Consider the following 19,033-nt stretch of genomic DNA (forward strand, 5'->3'; position numbering starts at 1 on the left):
CATTGGTGGGGCGGTGGGGGGTGGGTGGGGGGGGGGCGGTGGGGTGAGCAATGTTCGGGGGTGGGGGAAAGGGTGAGCCGGTAGGGAAGTGAACATTGTCGATGGGGTGAAGAAGAGGGGTGGACAATGTTGGGGGGTGTAAACACTGTCAGGCGGTGTTGAGGGTGTGGGTGAGCACTGTTGGAGGCGAACACTGTCGGAGGGTTAGCCGGGTAGTATTGGAGGTTGACAGGTGCATTTAAAAACTCTACAAGTCAATAAACGAAAGGCAGGCATTTACGGGTCATGTCTTCAGTACATGATGAAAAAGTTGGCGTGGCTTCACTCGCCACTTAGTCTCCTGAGTGTGTTCGTCACTGGATTCAACCTGCAGCCAGGACCGGAAGGTGAAAAGGCTCCAGTGTAAAATGGTAAGTGGACGCTTTAAATTAGAGTCAGCGGCGGGAGACACTAAAAAGAGTATTCTTTTAGGGCTGAGCTTAATGTGTACCATCTTTGATGTAGGCAGCTATCTGGGACATTGCTGGCAGTGACATCATGGGCACTGCAACTGCATATGCGGGGAGTGTGCCTTCTGCAGTTGCATGCAAGCACTAAATGTTATGTAAAGGAAGAGTTTGTTCAGCTTCTCACTGTCTTAAAGTACAATGCTATTCTATTTTGTGCTTTATGACGCTTGGCTACAACCAGCCTGAGAACGGAATTTCTATGGGATATCCCCTGCCATGATAATGTGAAACTCCAATCCAGGAAGGACAGTGGACAAATCAGTATTTATTCTTTATCCTGCAGGTGACCATTATGATATCACAGCTACACAAAATGCCTGTGCCCAATCTACCTCAAACCAGTAATTGTAAATCTTAAAAAGGACAAACTGAGATCCAGTTGTAAGTGTACAGCAATCAGGATTACCGAATAAAAACAGGATTATGGAACAAAAATAGTAAATGCTAGAAATACTTAGCAGGGCAGCTGACAACTGTGGAGAAAGAAATAGAGTTAAAGTTTCAGCTTGATGAAGTTCCATTCGAACTTATTTCAGGTTTCCAGCATCCACAACATTTTGCTATTGAACTTGCATTATGGGTTGATATCCTGGACTAAACTGCCTCTTTATGAAAGGTGGCTTTACATTCAAAAGGAAGATCAAAAGTGTAATTTCAATAGTGTTATGATCCCCTTGGGGTAATTGTAAGCCAAAATAACCAAATTTACTGATGATTCCAAAATGAAGAAATTAGCAACAAGATTCCACTTTTTGTAGCTATTTTTTAACACAAATCAGAATTCATGTAAAATGAATTAACAGGAAAATTGCAGTTGCTATGAGCTATAAATTATCCATGGAATAGCAGATACAACAAAGACTACCTCATGAGATGATAAGCATTCATATCACTCCCTGTCCAAATGTAGCACCATGTGCAATCACCCAGCCTTTCCAACTCAGTCCCCAGAAAGTAGGATTTCTCATTTCTTCTTACTCGAAGGATTTGGTTCTTGAGACAACTGCGACAGTGTCTCCACTCCAGCCAGAGACAATCATCACCCAAACAACACACTCCAGCAGAACCTCCTTATCAAGACTCTCTTCATGACATAGGTCCCTCAGAGACTCCTTTATCCTACTCTTTAATAAACTTTGTTATACAGCGTGGTCAGCTCTGGCAAAACCGAAGCATAGCTTTAGAATTGTCCAATTCATAATCTCTGCTCTAACCCTATCTTCTGCTTTCAGTCCTTTTTAACTGTATTAAACACAGAGCTCCTTGTAAATGTGCCTTCTCTGTTCTTCCCCTTCTGTATCTCTTCTTTGTCCCTGTCTACATCTTCCCCTTCTGTATCTCAGTTTTCTCCCTGTGGTAGCGCTTCTAAGTCAAGGGTGGCCAGGTCACGTGGACTAGTATTTATTTTTGTCCAAGAAAATTACAATTGATCCCTTATCATTGTTGTAAACTTTTTAAAGTCCTTTTCAAACATTCTTAAAACCAATTACAGATGTCACAGACATTTTAAAGAAATTTCAAATTTTCCATACTGTACTGCTTCCTGGTCAAAAGTCATCACAATGGGGTAGGGACAACATGAGAAATGAACTACCATGTCAAATGGAAAGGGGACAGATATAAAATGGTGAACTTACATTTGCAGGTAACATTGTCCTCATCCAAATGTTGACCATCAGCACAAGCACAGACTCTGCCGCCAGGAATTATCAAACACAGGCTACTGCATCCACCATTATTTCCACGAGTTGAATTCTCACCTGAAAGGGAGAGTGCAAAATCAGAAACCAGAGTTCAAAAACTTGTAATTATTACTAACAGAGTATATGTTCAGTACTCTTTCTTTGCAGTTAATTACTCTCCGCCCATATCCTCCTTCCATGTCCTAACCCTACTTCCTTCAGTTTCTTCCCATGGAGTGAACTATCACCAATTCACTTGCAACATTTTTAAAACTCTTTCATGGGGTGTGGGCATTGCTGACTCGGCCGGCACGTATTACCCATCACTAATTACTCTGGAGAAGGTAGTGCTGGGCCACCTTCTTGGACAATTGCAGGCTACTTGATGGAGGTACACCCACAGTGCTATTAGGAAGGGAGTTCCAGGATTTTGACTCGGAAAGAGTGAAGGAACAGTGATATGCTCCCAAGTCAGGGTAATGTATGCTTTGAGGGCAACTTTCAGGGGTGGGTGGTGTTCCCATGCATCTGCTGTCCTTGTCCTTCTACATGGTAGAGGTCGCAGGTTTGAAAGATGATGCTAAAGGAGCCTTGGTGAGTTGCTGCAATGCATTTTGTAGATGGTACACACTGCTGCCACTGTGCGTCGGTGGTGGAGGGAGTGAATGTTTAAGGTGCTGAATAGAGTTAAATAGAGTTTATCACGTGGGCTGTTTTTCCTGGGATGGTGTCAAGCTTCTATAGTGTGGTTGGACCTGCACTCATCCAGGCATGCTCCTGGCTTGTGCCTTGTAGATGGTGCTCAGGCTTTGGGGAGTCACTGCCCACATAATTCCCAGCCTCCAACTTTCTCTTCTAACCACAGCATTTATATGGCTGGTCCAGTTTAATTTCTGGTCAATAGTAACCCCGAGGGTGTTGGTACTGGGAGAATCAGTGATGGTTATGCCATTGAGTGCCAAGGGGTGAAGGTTAGAATCCCTCTTGTTGGAGATGGTCGCTGCTTGGCACTTATATTGCGCAAATGTTACTTGTCACTTATCGACCCAAGCCTGATTGTTGTCCAGGTCTTGCTGCATATGGACATGGACTGCTTCAGCATCTGAGGAATCATGAATGGCATTGAATATTGTGCAGCCATCACTTCTCACCTTATGATGGATGGAAGGTCATTGATAAAGCAGCTGAAGATGGTTGGGCCTAGGATACTACCCTGAGGAACTCCTGCAGTGAGGTCCTGGGACTGAGATGGCTGACCTCTAACAACCACAACCATTTTCCTCTGTGCTAGGTATGACTCCAACCAATGGAGAGTTTTCCCCTGATTCATATTGACTCCAGTTTTGCTAGGGCTCCTTCTTGCCACACGGTTAAATGCTGCCTTCGTGTCAAGGGCAGTCACTCTCACCTCACCTCTTGAGTTCAGCTCTTTTATCCATGTTTGGGCTAAGGCTCTATTGAGGTCAGTAGCTGAGTGACCTTAGCTGAACCCAAACTGACCTTCAGTGAGCAGGTTATTGCTAAGTAAATGCTGCTTGATAGTACTGTCGACAACCCCTTCCACCACTTTGCTGGTGATCAAGAATAGACTGATTGGGCAGTAATTGGACGGGTTGGATTTGTCCTGCTTCTTGTGGACAGGACATACCTGGGCAGTTTTCCACATTGCTGGGTAGATGCCTGTGTTGTAGCTGTACTGGAACAGCTTGGCTAGGAGCATGGCTAGTTCTGGAGCACAAGTCTTCAGTACTATTGCCAGAATGTTGTCAGGGCCCATAGCCTTTGCAGTATCTAGTGCCTTCAGACATTTCTTGATATCATGAAGAGTGAATTGAATTGGCTGAAGACTGGCATCTGCGATGCAAGGGACCTCCGGAGGAGGCCGAGATAGATTATCCACTTGGTACTTCTGGATGAAGATGGTTGCAAATGCTGCAACCTTATCTTTTGCATTGATGTGCTGGGCTCCCCCACCATTGAGAATGGGGGTATATGTGGTGCCTCCTCCTTCTCTAGTTGGTTGTTCAATTGTCCACCACCATTCCCAACTTTATGTGGCAGAACCGCAGAGCATAGAGCTGCTCCATTGGTTGTGGGATTGCAACATCAACTCTGTTTACTGCATGTAGCCTCTGCTGTTTGGCATGCAGGTAGTCCTGTGTTGTAGCTTCACCAAGTTGTGACCTCATCTTTAGGTATGCCTGGTGCTGCTCTTGGCATGCCCTCCTACACCCCTCATTGAACCAGGGTTGATCCCCTGGCTTGATGCTAATGGTAGAGTGGGAGATATGCCAGGCCATGAGGTTACAGATTGCGATTCTGCACTGCATTCTCAAAATCCCAAACATCTAGCCTTTGGCCCTCTGTTCACTACAACATTTCTGAAGCTACCAATATGCTCAACTGGAACCTCACCTCCATCTTTGTTACCCCAGTCCCCAGCAAAACCATGACTCACTTTCACCCAGACCATTGCCAGCCCGCATCTCTGTTCCATTAAGCCCAAGGGATGCTGACTTGAAAGGATATAGCAAACAACTGGTTTAGCCATCCAGTGTCAGATCTGGCTAGATCATACATAACACAATTGGGTCCTTCTCTCATCCACTAAAACTGCTCACTATCCCAGGATCATTCTGGAATGTAAAGATAACCTGGGCTTCTTTTCTCCTCTTAAACCCTCTCCCCTGTTTTCTCTGCCTCACCTCCAACAATAAGTGCAAGAAGCTCATGGACTTTTTTGTCACTAAGGTTAAAAACATCTGATGAACTGCCTCTGCCATGACCCTCCCTTCCAGATGTCTACTAGACCAAACTTCCTCCTGGCCTAGCTGTTTCTTCCACCTTCTCTGCTATCTTCTCTCATGCTCTCCCTGAGCTCATCTTGAGCCTGAGTCTCACCGTCTGCTTCCTTGACCCTATTCCCACTAAACTGTTGACCACCCAACTTGCCCTCCTGGTTCCCATGTTAACCGATATTATGAGCCGTTCTCCCTCTTCAGGTGTTGTCTCTCTCTCTCTCTGTTTCTCTTTTAAATCAGACATCATAACTCCTCTCCTCAAAAAAACCTTGATCATACTTCCAAACTACAATCCCATTTCTCACCTTGCTTTTCTCTCCAAAGTCCTTGCAAATGTGGTCACCTCTCAAGTGTGTGCTTATCATTCCCAGGACTACTGGAACTGTTTGAATCCCTCTAATCATATTTCTGCCTGTACCACAATACTGAGATGACTCTTATCAAAATCACTGCGGACATCCTCTGTGACCATGACAAAGGCAAACTATTACTCCTTATCTTTCGCAACCTTTCTGTCACCTTTAACACAGTTGACTACACCATTCTCCTCCACTCCTCTCCCCTATCATCCAGCTGGGTGGTACTGGTCTCACCTGGTTCCATGCTCATCTATTTAAACATAGCCAGAGTATCACTTGCAATGGCTTCTCTTCTTGCTCCTACACCATTAACTTTGGCGTCCCCAAGGATCAATCATTGGGCCCCTCCTATTTCTCATCTAGCTGCTGCCCCCCAGCAAAATCATCCAGAAATAAGGCAATGGTTTTCCCATGTACACTGATGACACCCAGCTCTACATCATCACTACCTCTCTTGACTCTTTCACTGTTACTAAGTTATCAGACTGCTTATCCGACACCCGGTGCGGGATGAGCAGAAATTTCTTCCAACTAAAAATTGGGAAGACTGAAGTCATTGTTTTAGTCCCTGCCACAAGCTTTATTTCCTAGCTATCAACTCCATCCCTCTTGCTGGCAACAGTTTGAGATTAAGCCAATCTGTTCACAAACATGGTTTCATATTTTGCCTGAAATGAGCTTCCAGTTACATATTTATGCTACCACTAAGGCCTATTTCCACATCCATAACATCACTGATCCACCCCATCTCAGCTCATCTGCTGATTAAACCCTCATTGAAGCCTTTGTTACCTCTAGACTCAACTATTCCAATGGACTCCTGGTTTATCTCCAAAATTCTAACCTCTGTAAACTTGAATTATTCAAAACTTTGCTGCCTTGTCTTAACTCACAGCAATGACTGCTCTCCTATCACCTCTGTGCTTGCTGACCTACAATGGCTCTTTGTCAAGCAACACCTTGATTTTAAAATTATTATTCTTGTTTTCCAATCCCTCCAAGGCACCACCTCTGTAATTTTCTCCAGCTCCACCACCCTCCGAGGTATCTGTGCTCATCTAATTCTGGCCTCTTGTGCATCCCTGATTTTAATTGCTCCACCATTGCTACCTGTGTCTTCAGTTGTCTTGGCCCTAAGCTGTAAAATTCCATCCTCCATGTCTCTTTCTCCCTTTCCTCCTTAAAACCTGCTTCTTTGACTGAGTTTTTGGCCTTCTGACCTATCTCTTTATGTGGTTCGGTGTCATATTTTGTTTTGTAAAGCTCCTGTAAATTGACTTGGGATGTTTTGTTACATTGAAGGCATTGTATTAATATGCTTTGCTTGTTGATGAATACTCTTTTTATATACATTTAGAATAGCAAATCTTATCCTACTTATTTTAACTAAACCATTCTAAAAATATATTTGCTATATTTTATTTTTATTTAATGTTGACAATGCTTGCTAAATACAAGGGAGTAAATTTCCAGCTCCACCCCTCCTGCTCCACTCTGAATAGTGTTGTGGTGGCTAGCCAGCAGAAAACTCCAGCGAGTCATCCAATGGTCTTGACAGAGGGCTGTTGTTCATCCTTCAAATCAAAGATGGCCATATCCATCATTCGGGGGTTTGGTAGGGTTGCAGTGGGTATGTAGGTACTGTTGAGGCTAATCTACGGCCTGAAGGTCCTGCTGCAAATAGGACAGGACACCACAGGTGATTGAGTTTGGAATGAACAGCTAGCTTGAGATTTCCTCTCCTTGTGTTTTCTCTCTGCCTCTAATATACACTTGGCTTCAAAGGAGGCCGCACCCTTTTTGGCGCACCAGATGCAACGATCCTGAATGAGCTTCCCGCAGGAATCAGGGTCAATATCCAAACTCTTAAGTAAAACCTTCGGAGTGCTTCCTTTGACCGCCATGTCAAAGTGCACTCCAGACTCGAGATCTCCGTGGAACATGCGCTTTGGTAAGCAAGTACCGTGCATTCTGGCTACATGACAAACTCAATTCAGGTGTGATTGTCTCAATATGGTTGGGATATTTGGCATGCCAGCTCAGGTGAGTCTGGTATTTTATCCTGCTATCTGATCCTCAGAAGTTCCCAAAGGATGTTCAAATGGAAGTGGTTGAGTTTTTTGGCATGACACTGGTACAGTACCCCCACTCCACCCTCATCCCCTTACCACCCAATTTTTCAGGGTACTACCACACAGTTTCTGCCAGGTACAAGGCCTCACCATTGCGCCACACTAAATGAGGCAAATTCAAAAAAGTTTTTAAAAAATTTTATGATCTACATTTTTTGCTCAGCTTAAAATATGTTAATTTATTTAAACTTTTGCAATAGAGATTCGAATATGTCAAATAGTGTTAATTACCAGAGACCTTTTTACATGTGTGTGTGTGCACATATGTGATATAGCTGCCTTTCCTATCATGTTCCAAAGAAAATAATCCTGTGTGCCCTATTTAGACAAAATGCTAATTATGTGAGGCTGTCCAAAAGTATTTAACACCTTTTATGAAGGAGTTAAAGTTCCTAGCTGATAAACTTATTGTATGACCCATTTTATCTTCACTGCACTAAACATTCAGTCATTTCAACAGAATATATTAAAATTGCCCTGCAGCTCCAAATTCAGATTATAAATTGCACTCTTATAAATAAAACAGCCATACAAAGATTGTCAGGAATAGTTTAAATCAAGATATGCTTAAATAGACTGCACTTTAATAGCAAAGCCTTGTACACATGACAAAGCTTGCTCTTCACTGTAAACTCTTCACAGGTTTTTCTTTCAGAAGGAAAAAGAAAATCTAAAACACAAAAATGTCAAACACACCGATAAAACATGAAAGAAAGTTTCTAGGAAGCTAAATTGTGATGAAATTAAAATTTTATCCTTAAGGAATGGAAGATTACATGGGGCAGGATTTTGAGGTCATCGGGTGGGCGCGGTGGGTGGGCCCGGGAGTGGCCAGGACACGGTCTGCCACCCGCGATTGGCCCCCGACCACCATTTCACACTGGCCGGCCAATTAGGGCCTGCCCATCGTCAAAAGTGACCCGTCACTTGTCGGGAATAGCCGAGCGGGAGCGGGAGCGGGTGCCTGTGCATTGCAGGTCCAATGGCGACCTAGCGGCCGGTTTAAAAACGACCCAGGCAGCCCCTGGGAGGCAGCCATGGAAGAACGTCTCCTCTGCGTCGTCAACATTCAAGTTATGGAGTCGAGTGCGGCTAGAGACATAAGGCGGGAGGGCAATTGACCCTGCTTTTCAGGTGAGTGCCTTGCCGTCCTCCTGGAGGAGGTAGTTGCCAAGAGGGACACCCTTGTCTCCAGAGGTGGGAAGGGGAGGCCACCACACCTCACCAAGAGGGCATGGGAGGAGGTGGCAGTGCTGGTGAGCAGCCATGATGTAGTGCAGTGCACATGAGGTGCAGTGCCGGAAGTGGTTCAATGACCTGCTGTGTTCAGGAAGGGTGCGTACCGTGTTGGCAAGGGTGAGTGTGCAGAAGTGTTAAAGTGTGGCCGTCCTCCTGTGAACCTTGGGTGCTAGACTCTGAGCGCCAACTGCCAATGATGCCGAGCTGGCCAAGGGGGTGAGCCCTGGCTGCTTGGACTGAGTGCCTTGCTCGAGGGCCATGACTCGGATGTGACCTGCGAGGTTTTCCTCAGCTGGGGTTGGCCAGGCTGCAATGGCGCTGCAGGTAGAGAGTGGATTAATCAATGCTCCTCTGTTCTTTCAGGAGAAGAAGAGCTATAACCAAGCAGAGAGGGCACGTACAGGCGGAGGCCCGTCCAACCTGCTGCTGCTCACGAGGTTTGAGCAGGACGCCCTTGAGCTTGAGAGCCAGCACATGCCCCATGCAACTGGGTGTGGAGAGGTGGGGGTGCCAGATGAAGGTAAGAGCGCAGTGCACAGCAGTGAGAGTTTCATATCATGTAACGTTTCTAGTGTAGTCCCTTCATTGATGGGAGCCTCAAATCTGGAGTCCCCATTGACCATTGGAAGGCGATGGCACATTGATGCAGATCTCCATTATCTCACCAGGGTGCCTGGAATGCACAGTGACAGTGTGGTGACTTTATGACATGTCCTTGTTCTCCCTTTTAGATTCTCCAGCACGCACTTGCTTTCTGGCCCCCAAAGTGCCACCCCTGATGCCGGAGGACCACCGGGCTTCACTTGCACCTGCATCACACCCGCTCTCTGAAGCAGGCACCAGCGCAGATACCAGCACCTCGCTAGGCATTAGATTGGCAGCTAGAATATCGGTGCACAATGAGGGCACTTCACACTCGCTTGAGGTGCAGGTGGAGGCAGAGAGTGCCCAGGGCACCGGCAGTTGGAGGACTTCTGGAGACCAGGATGATGCTCAGTTGAAGGAAGATGGTGAGTATCTGGAGTCGTCCTTTAGGCAGAAGATGCTGGATGTCCAGCGAGATATGCAGGAGAATCTGGCGGAGATCCATGAGGGTCTGTATGCCATGGTCTCTGTTGTGGAGGAGTCCATGCGAAATGTGAGCGTCTATAGCGCTGTTTTCTGCGGCCCCTTCCTCCTTGGACTTCCTACCAGCCCTGCACCCCTTGTGCCTGCGCCTCCTCCCACAGGTCGTTCCCCTCGAAGCTGCACTGGGACACCAGGCCTCCTCTCCCTTCTGCCCCTCTCTTCCTCAGAGGAGGAGGTGCTACCAGTGGAGACCACAATGTCCATTACCAGGGTAACGGAAGACTGTCTGATACCTGGAAGGGTCCACACGGTCTGAATCCTCTTGGGGCCTTGGAGACACCAATGAGTCCTGAAATGAAGCTTGGAAATGCTAAGAATGAAGCTCAGAACAGAGATGAAGCTGTCAAGTACCAATAAGTCACCAGCAGCAAACTATGTACCAAACTCCCCACTACTGATACTGGCAATGCTGCTCACACCTATTATCCCAGCTACGGATGTGATTTTTGAAAATGTCAGCTGGCCGCCTGCCCATTTTGCCCGAGCGATTTCATGCTCGTCACGTGGGCAATGAAACATCGGAGTCCATTGGCTTTTTAATGGCCTTGAGCGGCCTCTTAATTAATGGCAGGTGCAGCTCCAGCACCCGCTCATGCCCACTGACCAAAATATTGCAAATGTGCGATGACGTGGAATGCTCACCCAATGTCATCACATGCTATTTTACACCTGATTGGGTCGGGTGATGTAAAATTCTGCCCATGGTTAAATGATGGGAGAATTAAAAAAAACATTTTTTAAACAGAAGTTGAAAGAAAAAAATACAAGGTAAGGGGAAAATAGCAACTGGAAATTGGAAGGAATGAGACAAGTTTGAGAAGGGATTGGAGAATGATTGTCTTTATATTTAAGTACGAAATAAATTTCCAATATATTAAACAATAATCATCTATTTTGCTTGCCTATGCAGTCAGTTTAATTAAGAAACTTAAGTAGCATACTTTCTTGTTCTTATTTGTAATCTTTAAAGGTTAGAATGCAACATTATCATTTCCAAGGCAATCAACCAAACAAAAACACTTTTCTGATAACCTTTCATGTGTTATTTGCGTGAATAAATATGCATCAACTGCTGAGTGCTGACATTTGTGGGTGAATAATTGTATGGTTAATTCAAGGGTAAATATGTTGTTCTGGTCCATAAGCACATCATTACTGCAAACAAGACGTGTCAACTGTAGGTAATTGGTATCATTTATCCAAACATGTTCAGCCAAGATGTGCACATTTGTTATAACTTTTGTTATACATCCAGGACTATTAACTGAATTTATAGGGAGATCTGAATTCTCTCTTCATTTTCGCAACGTTACAATATGCCGCAGAAATTTCCACTGAATAAACAGTTAGATCAATATGTGGAAAACTTCAAGTGATATTTCAGAGAAAAAAATAAGTTCATCACGTGATTAAGATCTAGTGATGGATTTAATATTCAGTTCAACTGCATTTAACAGGTTCAACACTCCGTCTCACCTATATATTACCCAACTTAGCCAATTTTAATGATAATAGCCCTACATTTTCACAATGTTAGTTATGTTGCTAATACACCAGTTTAAAAAATGTCAACCACTCAACTTTAGAGGAAGCTATACGCAAAGACATTTGCAAATCACCTGGTGCAAATCCTGGCATATGTCATGTGTAGAAGCAAATCATTTCATGGCCCCTTGACCCACCGCAACAGGGCCATAAAATTCCGGCCTAAGAAAAACTCAATACTTCTGATCTTGTTTTGGCTGTCCTGAGCACAACTGCACACAAGCTTCAGTTCCTTTTCCAAATCTCCTTTGTTTCAAAGGGATCATGTTCATTCCTTATCACTTTTTGTCATTCCTACCTACAGATCCCCCTATGCCATGGGTCCTAACATGGGAGATGAGGACTCTGAGGAAGAAGTGGAGGTAGACATGAGCCCATTCTTCCCAATGGTGAAAGGCATAAAGGTTCTGGAGGAGGAGTGGACAAGATTACAGAGCCAGTGTGTTGACCTTAACCTGTCCGCTGCTGTCCCAACCCAACTCCCTCTCAAAGTTTTTTTTTTAACTAGTGGCCCTTGCTACCTCTTTCCCAGCAACAACTCACGAAGCTGCAACAAGAAGTATTTAGAAGAAGAGCCACCAGCTGATTCATCAAGCATGATGGAACCAATGATCCAAGATGTAGACCAGCTTGTGCCCTTTCCCTAGTGCAAGCTGAGGAAAAGGCTGTCAATAGCTTCAGAGTTGTGTGACATAGACTCATGGACACACACCTCAAAAGAAAGATGATGTATTGTTGCAGTCGATCACTGTATAAACATCAGCTATGTTATCTGATTTTGGATAGCTTTTGAAGCTATTAGAGATAATTTATCAAAGTAGGTATCCACCTGATGCCCTGAAGATTTACTGTGGTGTAAACCTGTGTAGGGTGCATTCAGGAACTTTGCTAGCCTTTGAGGCATGTTTTGCAGGACTCCACCAGATCCTTCCAGGTGGTAAAATCTGTTCTTTAAATCCTCTTCACCACATACCTTGTTACAGCAAGAGCCTCATTGTATATGTCTTTCTAACTGGGTTCTTGGTTGCCACAGTGGAGTCATGAGCCATTGCAGTAGGGACTTGGTCTTGTCTTCCAGGATCCCTCCATTCACATGGTCGTCCACAAGTAAGATTAAATGCATCTTGACATCTGACTGCATGATGTGCATTGATCTTCTGTCATGCATCACAGAAAATCTGTACATTGAATAAATGAAATATTTTCCTGCTCACCTAATGGAAAATCTTGTTCTGTTTGGTTGCCTTCAGTCCCATGTGTATGCTATCTGTAACACCCTGAAATTTGTAGAACTCCCTAGGCTTTCTTCTCTGCTGTTTGGATGTATATTAAAGATTATAAATTGAGGAACACATCTGATCAGTTAAATGTGACTTGGTTGATGTTACCCAGATCCCTTGTGGTAAATTGGAAGAATGCAAAGCAAAAAAAAAACAGAGCTGTGCTTACTTTCCTAGCCAATGTCAGAGGAGTTCTGCCAGTGGAGTGAGGTTGCAGATCTTCACACAGAAGACAGCACAGATATGCAATGGCAATCTTGGAGAATAGCACATCCGAGAGATGACTGAAGGACCTGTGCAGCCTACAAACCCACTGTAGAGGATAGTGCCTGGTGGACTGCTGGCTTCTGTCAAGCTACTTCCTTTTCACTTCTCACATACAGGAAGGCACTGGTGAAGTGGTAATATCACTGGACTAGTAATCCAGAAGCCCAAGATAATGCCCTGGGGGCACAGATTCAAATCCCGCCATGGGATTTAAAAAAAGCTAGCCGCAGTAATGATAAACTATCACTGATTGTCAAGAAAACACTATCTGGTTCACCAGGGCTCTTCAGAGAATGAAATCTGCTGTCCTTACCTGCTCTGCCTACATGAGACTCCAGACCAACAGCAATGGTTGAGACTTAACTGTCCCAAAGGGATGGGCAAGAAATGTTGACAAGTAAAATCCTTCTCCATCATAAGATTGGAATAGCATAACAACTACTTGCATTGATATAATGCCTTTAATTAGGAGCTGTGTCGTCAACTAAATAGAAGACATTAGAAGAAGTGACCAAAAACCTGGTCAAATAAGTTTTAAGGAGGAGAGAGTGAAAGAGACAGAGAGGTTGGAGGAAATTCCAAAGTTAAGGACCAGTCACCAACAGCATAGAAAAGTATCCCCATAGCTTCTCCCCAGTTACTCTGAGCATGTGGGTTTAGAAGAGTGGGGTTCCAAAAATGTAGGGGTGTGGTGAGACTCCAGCATTGTGGCCGGTAAATTTCAAGCCTCAGTGAGCAGAATGGACAGACAAATAGGTTGAGGAGATGTTCTGAGAAGCCAGAAATCCAATTCAATGTTTGGTTCTTCAAGTTTTTCAAACTCCCCATATCTGCCTGATAGGTAGATATCTAGCTGCTACCAGGATAGCAGCTGTCCCTGTTATATCAGATGGATGTTATTGAGAATTTAGTGGTGGTGTGCTGAATCAGGAAATTCTTGTCTGTAGCATCAATGAGCAGCATACATATGCAATTTAGCGCTGCAAGATTTGGGTGGGCAGATGCTGAAATTGACTAAAATGAATGAGGAAACTTTTGTTTGGTGCTTAAATAACCCATAAGTGGCTGATTACCCTAAAGTGCAAATTTCATCAATCTTCTTTAGCACAAGTATATTGCAATAATGGCTTTAAGTGCACAAAATAGCAAAATTATTCAAGGGCAATATTTTTTCAAAATAATGCTTGAGACTTTATTGTTTCTCTATAAGGTATAAATGGTGGCACGGAAGAGACAAGACAACATATACTGCATTAAAAATCTTTCATTGCTGCAATGGGCATTTTATTGATTCGTGTAATAATTTGTTTTTAGCCCGCCAGAATACATCAATCTTGGAATGCAACTGGCTTAAAAAAAATGTAATGTTTAGCTTTTATGTTTAAATTCTCTGCAGTACCCTCTCTAATCTAATATTGTAGATTAAAAATGACCAATAAATGATTGTTAGACATTCATAATTAGTTATGAGTTATTTTATATTCTTGTATATATTAGTGTATACTACTAGAATTTACTGAGAATATCTGATATAAATATTAAGGCTGAGGTCGATCTTTACTGCGGCTGGTTGCATTGCAGCACTGATGTATCCTACTGAATTTAAAGCAAATAGCTACATGATTATTTAGTCGATACAATGCCCATAGCAACAAGGGCAGCTTTATAACATTTATTTTTTAACTACAGTCTTCCTTTCTGATGACCTCTGCTATTATCTTAAATAGATGACAAGTCTGAGAGAAGGGTATTAGAAAGATTTGTATTTGCACAGGACCTCATCATGACTCTCAGAAGCATTCCACTGCACTTAGGACATAGTGCATTTCTTTGAAGAAGGGTGATTGTTGGGATGTTGATGAATACAACAACCAATTTGTGCAAAGCCAGACCCCATAAACAACAATTGGATGAATGACCAATTATTCTGATGAAAGGTTATCGACCTGAAACATTAATTCTTGTTTCTTTCTCCACAGATCCTGTCTAATCAATTGTGTATTTCCAGCATTTTCTGATTTTATTTCAGATTTCCAGCATCCACAGTAGCTTGCTTTTACTTTTGGACCATTTATTCTATTTTTTTGGATTATTTTAGTTAGGCACGCTGACCAGGCACATGGGAAGACATTTATTTGGCTGTTCTTTAATGGCACCATCAAATGAAAAACACAAGCAAACAAATTTGGCCTCAGCTTAATGTTTTATTTGAAGGAAAGCACTTCTGGCAGTTCAGAGCTCTCTCAGTGCCACATTGGACCTGCAGCCTTGTGTATGTACTCAAATCCTGGGGTGAAATTGAACCACAATTTTTTGACCCAAAGGCAAGAGTCCAATTATGTTGACATGACTGAAGCTGATGAAATTAACAAAAATCAGTTTATCAAATGGACAGAAATCAGTCTTCCAACCATGGCTAATCTCAGTAGCATCTCATTACAAAATTACAATCCTGTATAATTGGTTGTGAGTATCTAATAATAGAATTGCTAGAATTAATGATAGCGATTAAACAAAGAATGGGATGATATAATTGTAATGCATACACCGTTAAAGTACAATTATTACGAATTTCAGTGCAAGAAGTAATCAAACAAGATAATATCCTTAATGAAAAAGCTATTATTTTTTTGAAAATCGTTTGCATTATTTTGTTGGGGAGGAAGAAAATGAAAAGTCATATGATTTAGTTTCAATATAGCACTTCCAAGTGCTGCAATGACGCATAATTTACCTCATTATATTGTATACGTGCATAAAAAAATGAAAAAAAAAGCCAAATTCTTGAAGAAAATAAACTCTTCTGCACAGATCATTGAAGTCTCAAGCTGTTAATACCTTAGAGCTTTCAGCTAATTTATAAGGAGCCTTTTTTTTAAGTGGACATAAACTTGTGACATTCATCTGCCAATAGCACAATATGCAATACTGCGAAAGTGTGTTCAAGTCAAAGGCCAAAAAAATAGTGCTTATGAATCTACTTTAAGTAGGACACAATAGGCCAGAAATTGGCCTACTACAATTTTCAGGCAGGAGGATCGTGACTTTGATATGTTTGTGTGGTTCCCTTGGAGGTGGGCAACACATTGTGCAGTCACCTCATTACTTTGATTGTAGTGTGTGACCAAGCAGCTACCACACTGTTCTGCCTCTGTGCTATAAGGGTGCTGAGCAGCATTGTGCTAATAGCACATAATGCAGCCAGCCTGGTCTTCTTAAAGGAAACCTGTTCCTCTTAAAGGAAAGCTGTAGCAAATAATGTTGCTACAATTTAAAACATGGAAAATGGAGCACAAAGGCAGTGAGAGGGTCGGTCTCAGGGTGCCAGCTGCAACCCAGGAGGCCGTAGTGGTGGAGGTAGGCAGGAGGAGAGACACCATAGTTCTGCCCTTAAGGACCATCCTCAGAAGAGTGAAAGTAAGTGAAAGCAAGAAGGTCAATTTACTGTGCCTCGACCCAAGATCTCGACAGCAGTGCCAAAAGAAGTCTAATGACTTCACATAGATGGTCAAGGTCAATGCACATATCTTCCCACGATAACTTCTATTGAACACACCATCAATCTCTCATGCTGCTCAATGCAACACACCTCTATCATTCACCCAGCAGCAGTCCCTGGCACTTAGAAGTCAAGACTAACATCCAGATACTCCACCTCATTCTCATACGCCTAAAAATATTGCCAGCCTCACACACAATTCCCACTGCCTCCAATTACCTCCAGATATTCAGCTGCGGTAGGCACATCACCAAAACACAGTGCAATGCAATCAATAATACTACGCCCACTTCTTTATGGACAAAGTGGCACACAATAGAAGAGCAGAACCAATGGGGGACAAGAACACCTGCATCTCCTAAGCATGATGGAGGAGATGGCTTTCTGCATCATGGGACCAGTTGCAACTGAGCCTGTGTTATCAGCATCATTGAAAATATTGAGGATGATGGTATGTCCCTGTTTTATGCCCCTTCTCAACTCCCAGCTCACCCTCATTCTGCTATTTGGCATGATGAACAAGCTGCTGATGGTGTGACCATGGGCCTCTTGCTTCCCACCCAACAACCTTCTGCTTTTGATTGGGGGAGATGGTGGTTTAGTGGTAATGACACTGGACTAGTGATTCAGAAGCTCAGGATAATGCTCTGGGTCACGGGTTCAAATTCCACCACGGCAGCCGGTAGAATTTAAATTCAATTAATAAATCTGGAACTGAAAGCTAGTCACAATAATGGTGACCATGAAACTATCATTGATTGTTATTAAAAACCCAACTGCCCTTTAGGGAAGGAAATCTGCCATCTGCAATGTAGGTTCTGCCTACATGTGACTCCAGACCCACAGCAATGTGGTGGACTCTTAACTCTGAAATGGCCACTCAGTTCACAGGCAAATTAGGGATGGGCAACAAATACTGACTTTGCCAGTGACACCCGCATCTCTTGAAAGAATAAAGAAAAAAAATGCTGCCTTGTCCAGCCATAGCAAATACTGAAGGAAAAGAGAGAAAGAACAACAGCATAGTACTGAAGAAGAGGCCCAGTTAATTAGCTGACACTTGCAGACACAGTTCAGATATCGGCACTTTGAAGGCTAGCATGGAGTTGAGATCAGCATATAATGAATCATCGGGCATAAGTGGGCTGCAGCCAGGCCAGGGGGAAAGGCTGGTCTGTTTACCAGCTCTCCGGAGAGTGAGGTCGCAGTTGAGTTCTGCTGCGGAGGATCCAGATAAGAATGTCGATAGGGGGGCCTACAGGGGAGCACAGGTGGGCATGCACACCAAGATGCTAGATGCATTGCCTGGCTTGCCAAACAGACTCCTGCCACCATCAGGAAGTAGGGAGGAATTGGCAGAGGGCATCACGCAGCTGTCCATCCAATACCTCTGCTCTATTTCCCTGTCATATTGCAGTCCCAGAGGCATTGCAATTGTAGCCTCATACTTACTGCAGCCTTTGTGCGGACAGGTCACCAAATTCTCTGCCCTCTCTGACAGTGTAGCAACACTCCCTGTTAAACCCAGGAACGCACCACAGCACCCCCCAAAGATACTCCAGAGTACTTCCAGAGACTTTGCAACAGCAGAAATGATTAAAAATGACTTTATCTGCAAGCTTAAGTAATAAGAGTGCTGGACACCCCTTGCCGACGTAGGCTTGTTCTTTGGTGAGTGACAAGCAATTTTGTCCAATAGAACTAGGTGGTCCAAATTTGGAAGTTGGCTATTACATCAGCCAGTAGGGCTGAGTGACATCATGTTAACGCCACCTCACATGTTCCTGGTGTATGCGGGGTGCATGCAAATGCCCTGCTGACATGGGGTGCCACATTGGTCATGACAGAAATGGTTAGAGGTGCAACCCGCCCCATTAAATGGCGGTTCAGTTTCTGTAGCGCCATCTCCAGGAGAACTCCAGATCCGAGTTTCACGCCCATATTTTTTCACTCGGTGAAAAGTGTCAGTGCAGTTTTTTGCCATTTACTGTGTGTGGGGAATATAGTAGTTAATCACTTTAGAACTTTACTAGGAATAAGATTTCCATGAGATCTATTAATGAAAAACTGCATTTGTATTTTGTTATATCATTGCGGGTGATGTTTTCTCTCTGTCTTGTCTTTTTGTAGACAATTCAATGAGAGAATTAAGGGAACAATTCTGCCCATAATATCTTTCTATTACAAATGCCATTGAAATATGCCACTGATTTCTTTGATGAAATTCTGTTTTATTATCAACAAAACAATTCAGTTCATATTATATTTCTACATCAAATCTGAGCCTGGTGAATGAAACATTTACAGAAAATGCAGGAAAAAAACATGTAAGTTCAAGCTCATCAGGACAAATTAAGCTTCCATTTGTGGTAAGCATTGTTTACATAAACTGCCTGAGCAGTGGAGACTGAAAATAGTAAAATGCTGAATTTTCATATGCAATAAGTTTCTCAAATGTCCTACAGGATATGACTGGAAATTTGCATAAAGTAGATTTAAAACTGATGCTTCAGGAAGACTTCAACGAGTGACAACTATTTACATTAATCCAGCAGACAGGATGGCAAAGGCAAAAATATTGAGAATATTCAA

At 43.4% G+C, this 19,033-nt stretch overlaps 1 protein-coding gene across 1 annotated transcript in view; it reads right to left on the reverse strand.

The window, feature by feature from the left end:
• Window positions 1–19,033, reverse strand: part of LOC144686788 (low-density lipoprotein receptor-related protein 1-like) — a 1,926,687-nt gene that overhangs the window by 928,752 nt on the left and 978,902 nt on the right. Inside the window, exon 15 of the mRNA XM_078552493.1 lies at window positions 2,147–2,269. Within this exon, the coding sequence (XP_078408619.1) occupies window positions 2,147–2,269 (123 nt within the window). The remainder of the gene's footprint in view (window positions 1–2,146; window positions 2,270–19,033) is intronic.

The sequence above is a fragment of the Cetorhinus maximus genome, chromosome 11 (genome assembly GCF_964194155.1).
Source record: "Cetorhinus maximus chromosome 11, sCetMax3.hap1.1, whole genome shotgun sequence".
NCBI classification, from domain to species: Eukaryota; Metazoa; Chordata; class Chondrichthyes; order Lamniformes; family Cetorhinidae; genus Cetorhinus; species Cetorhinus maximus.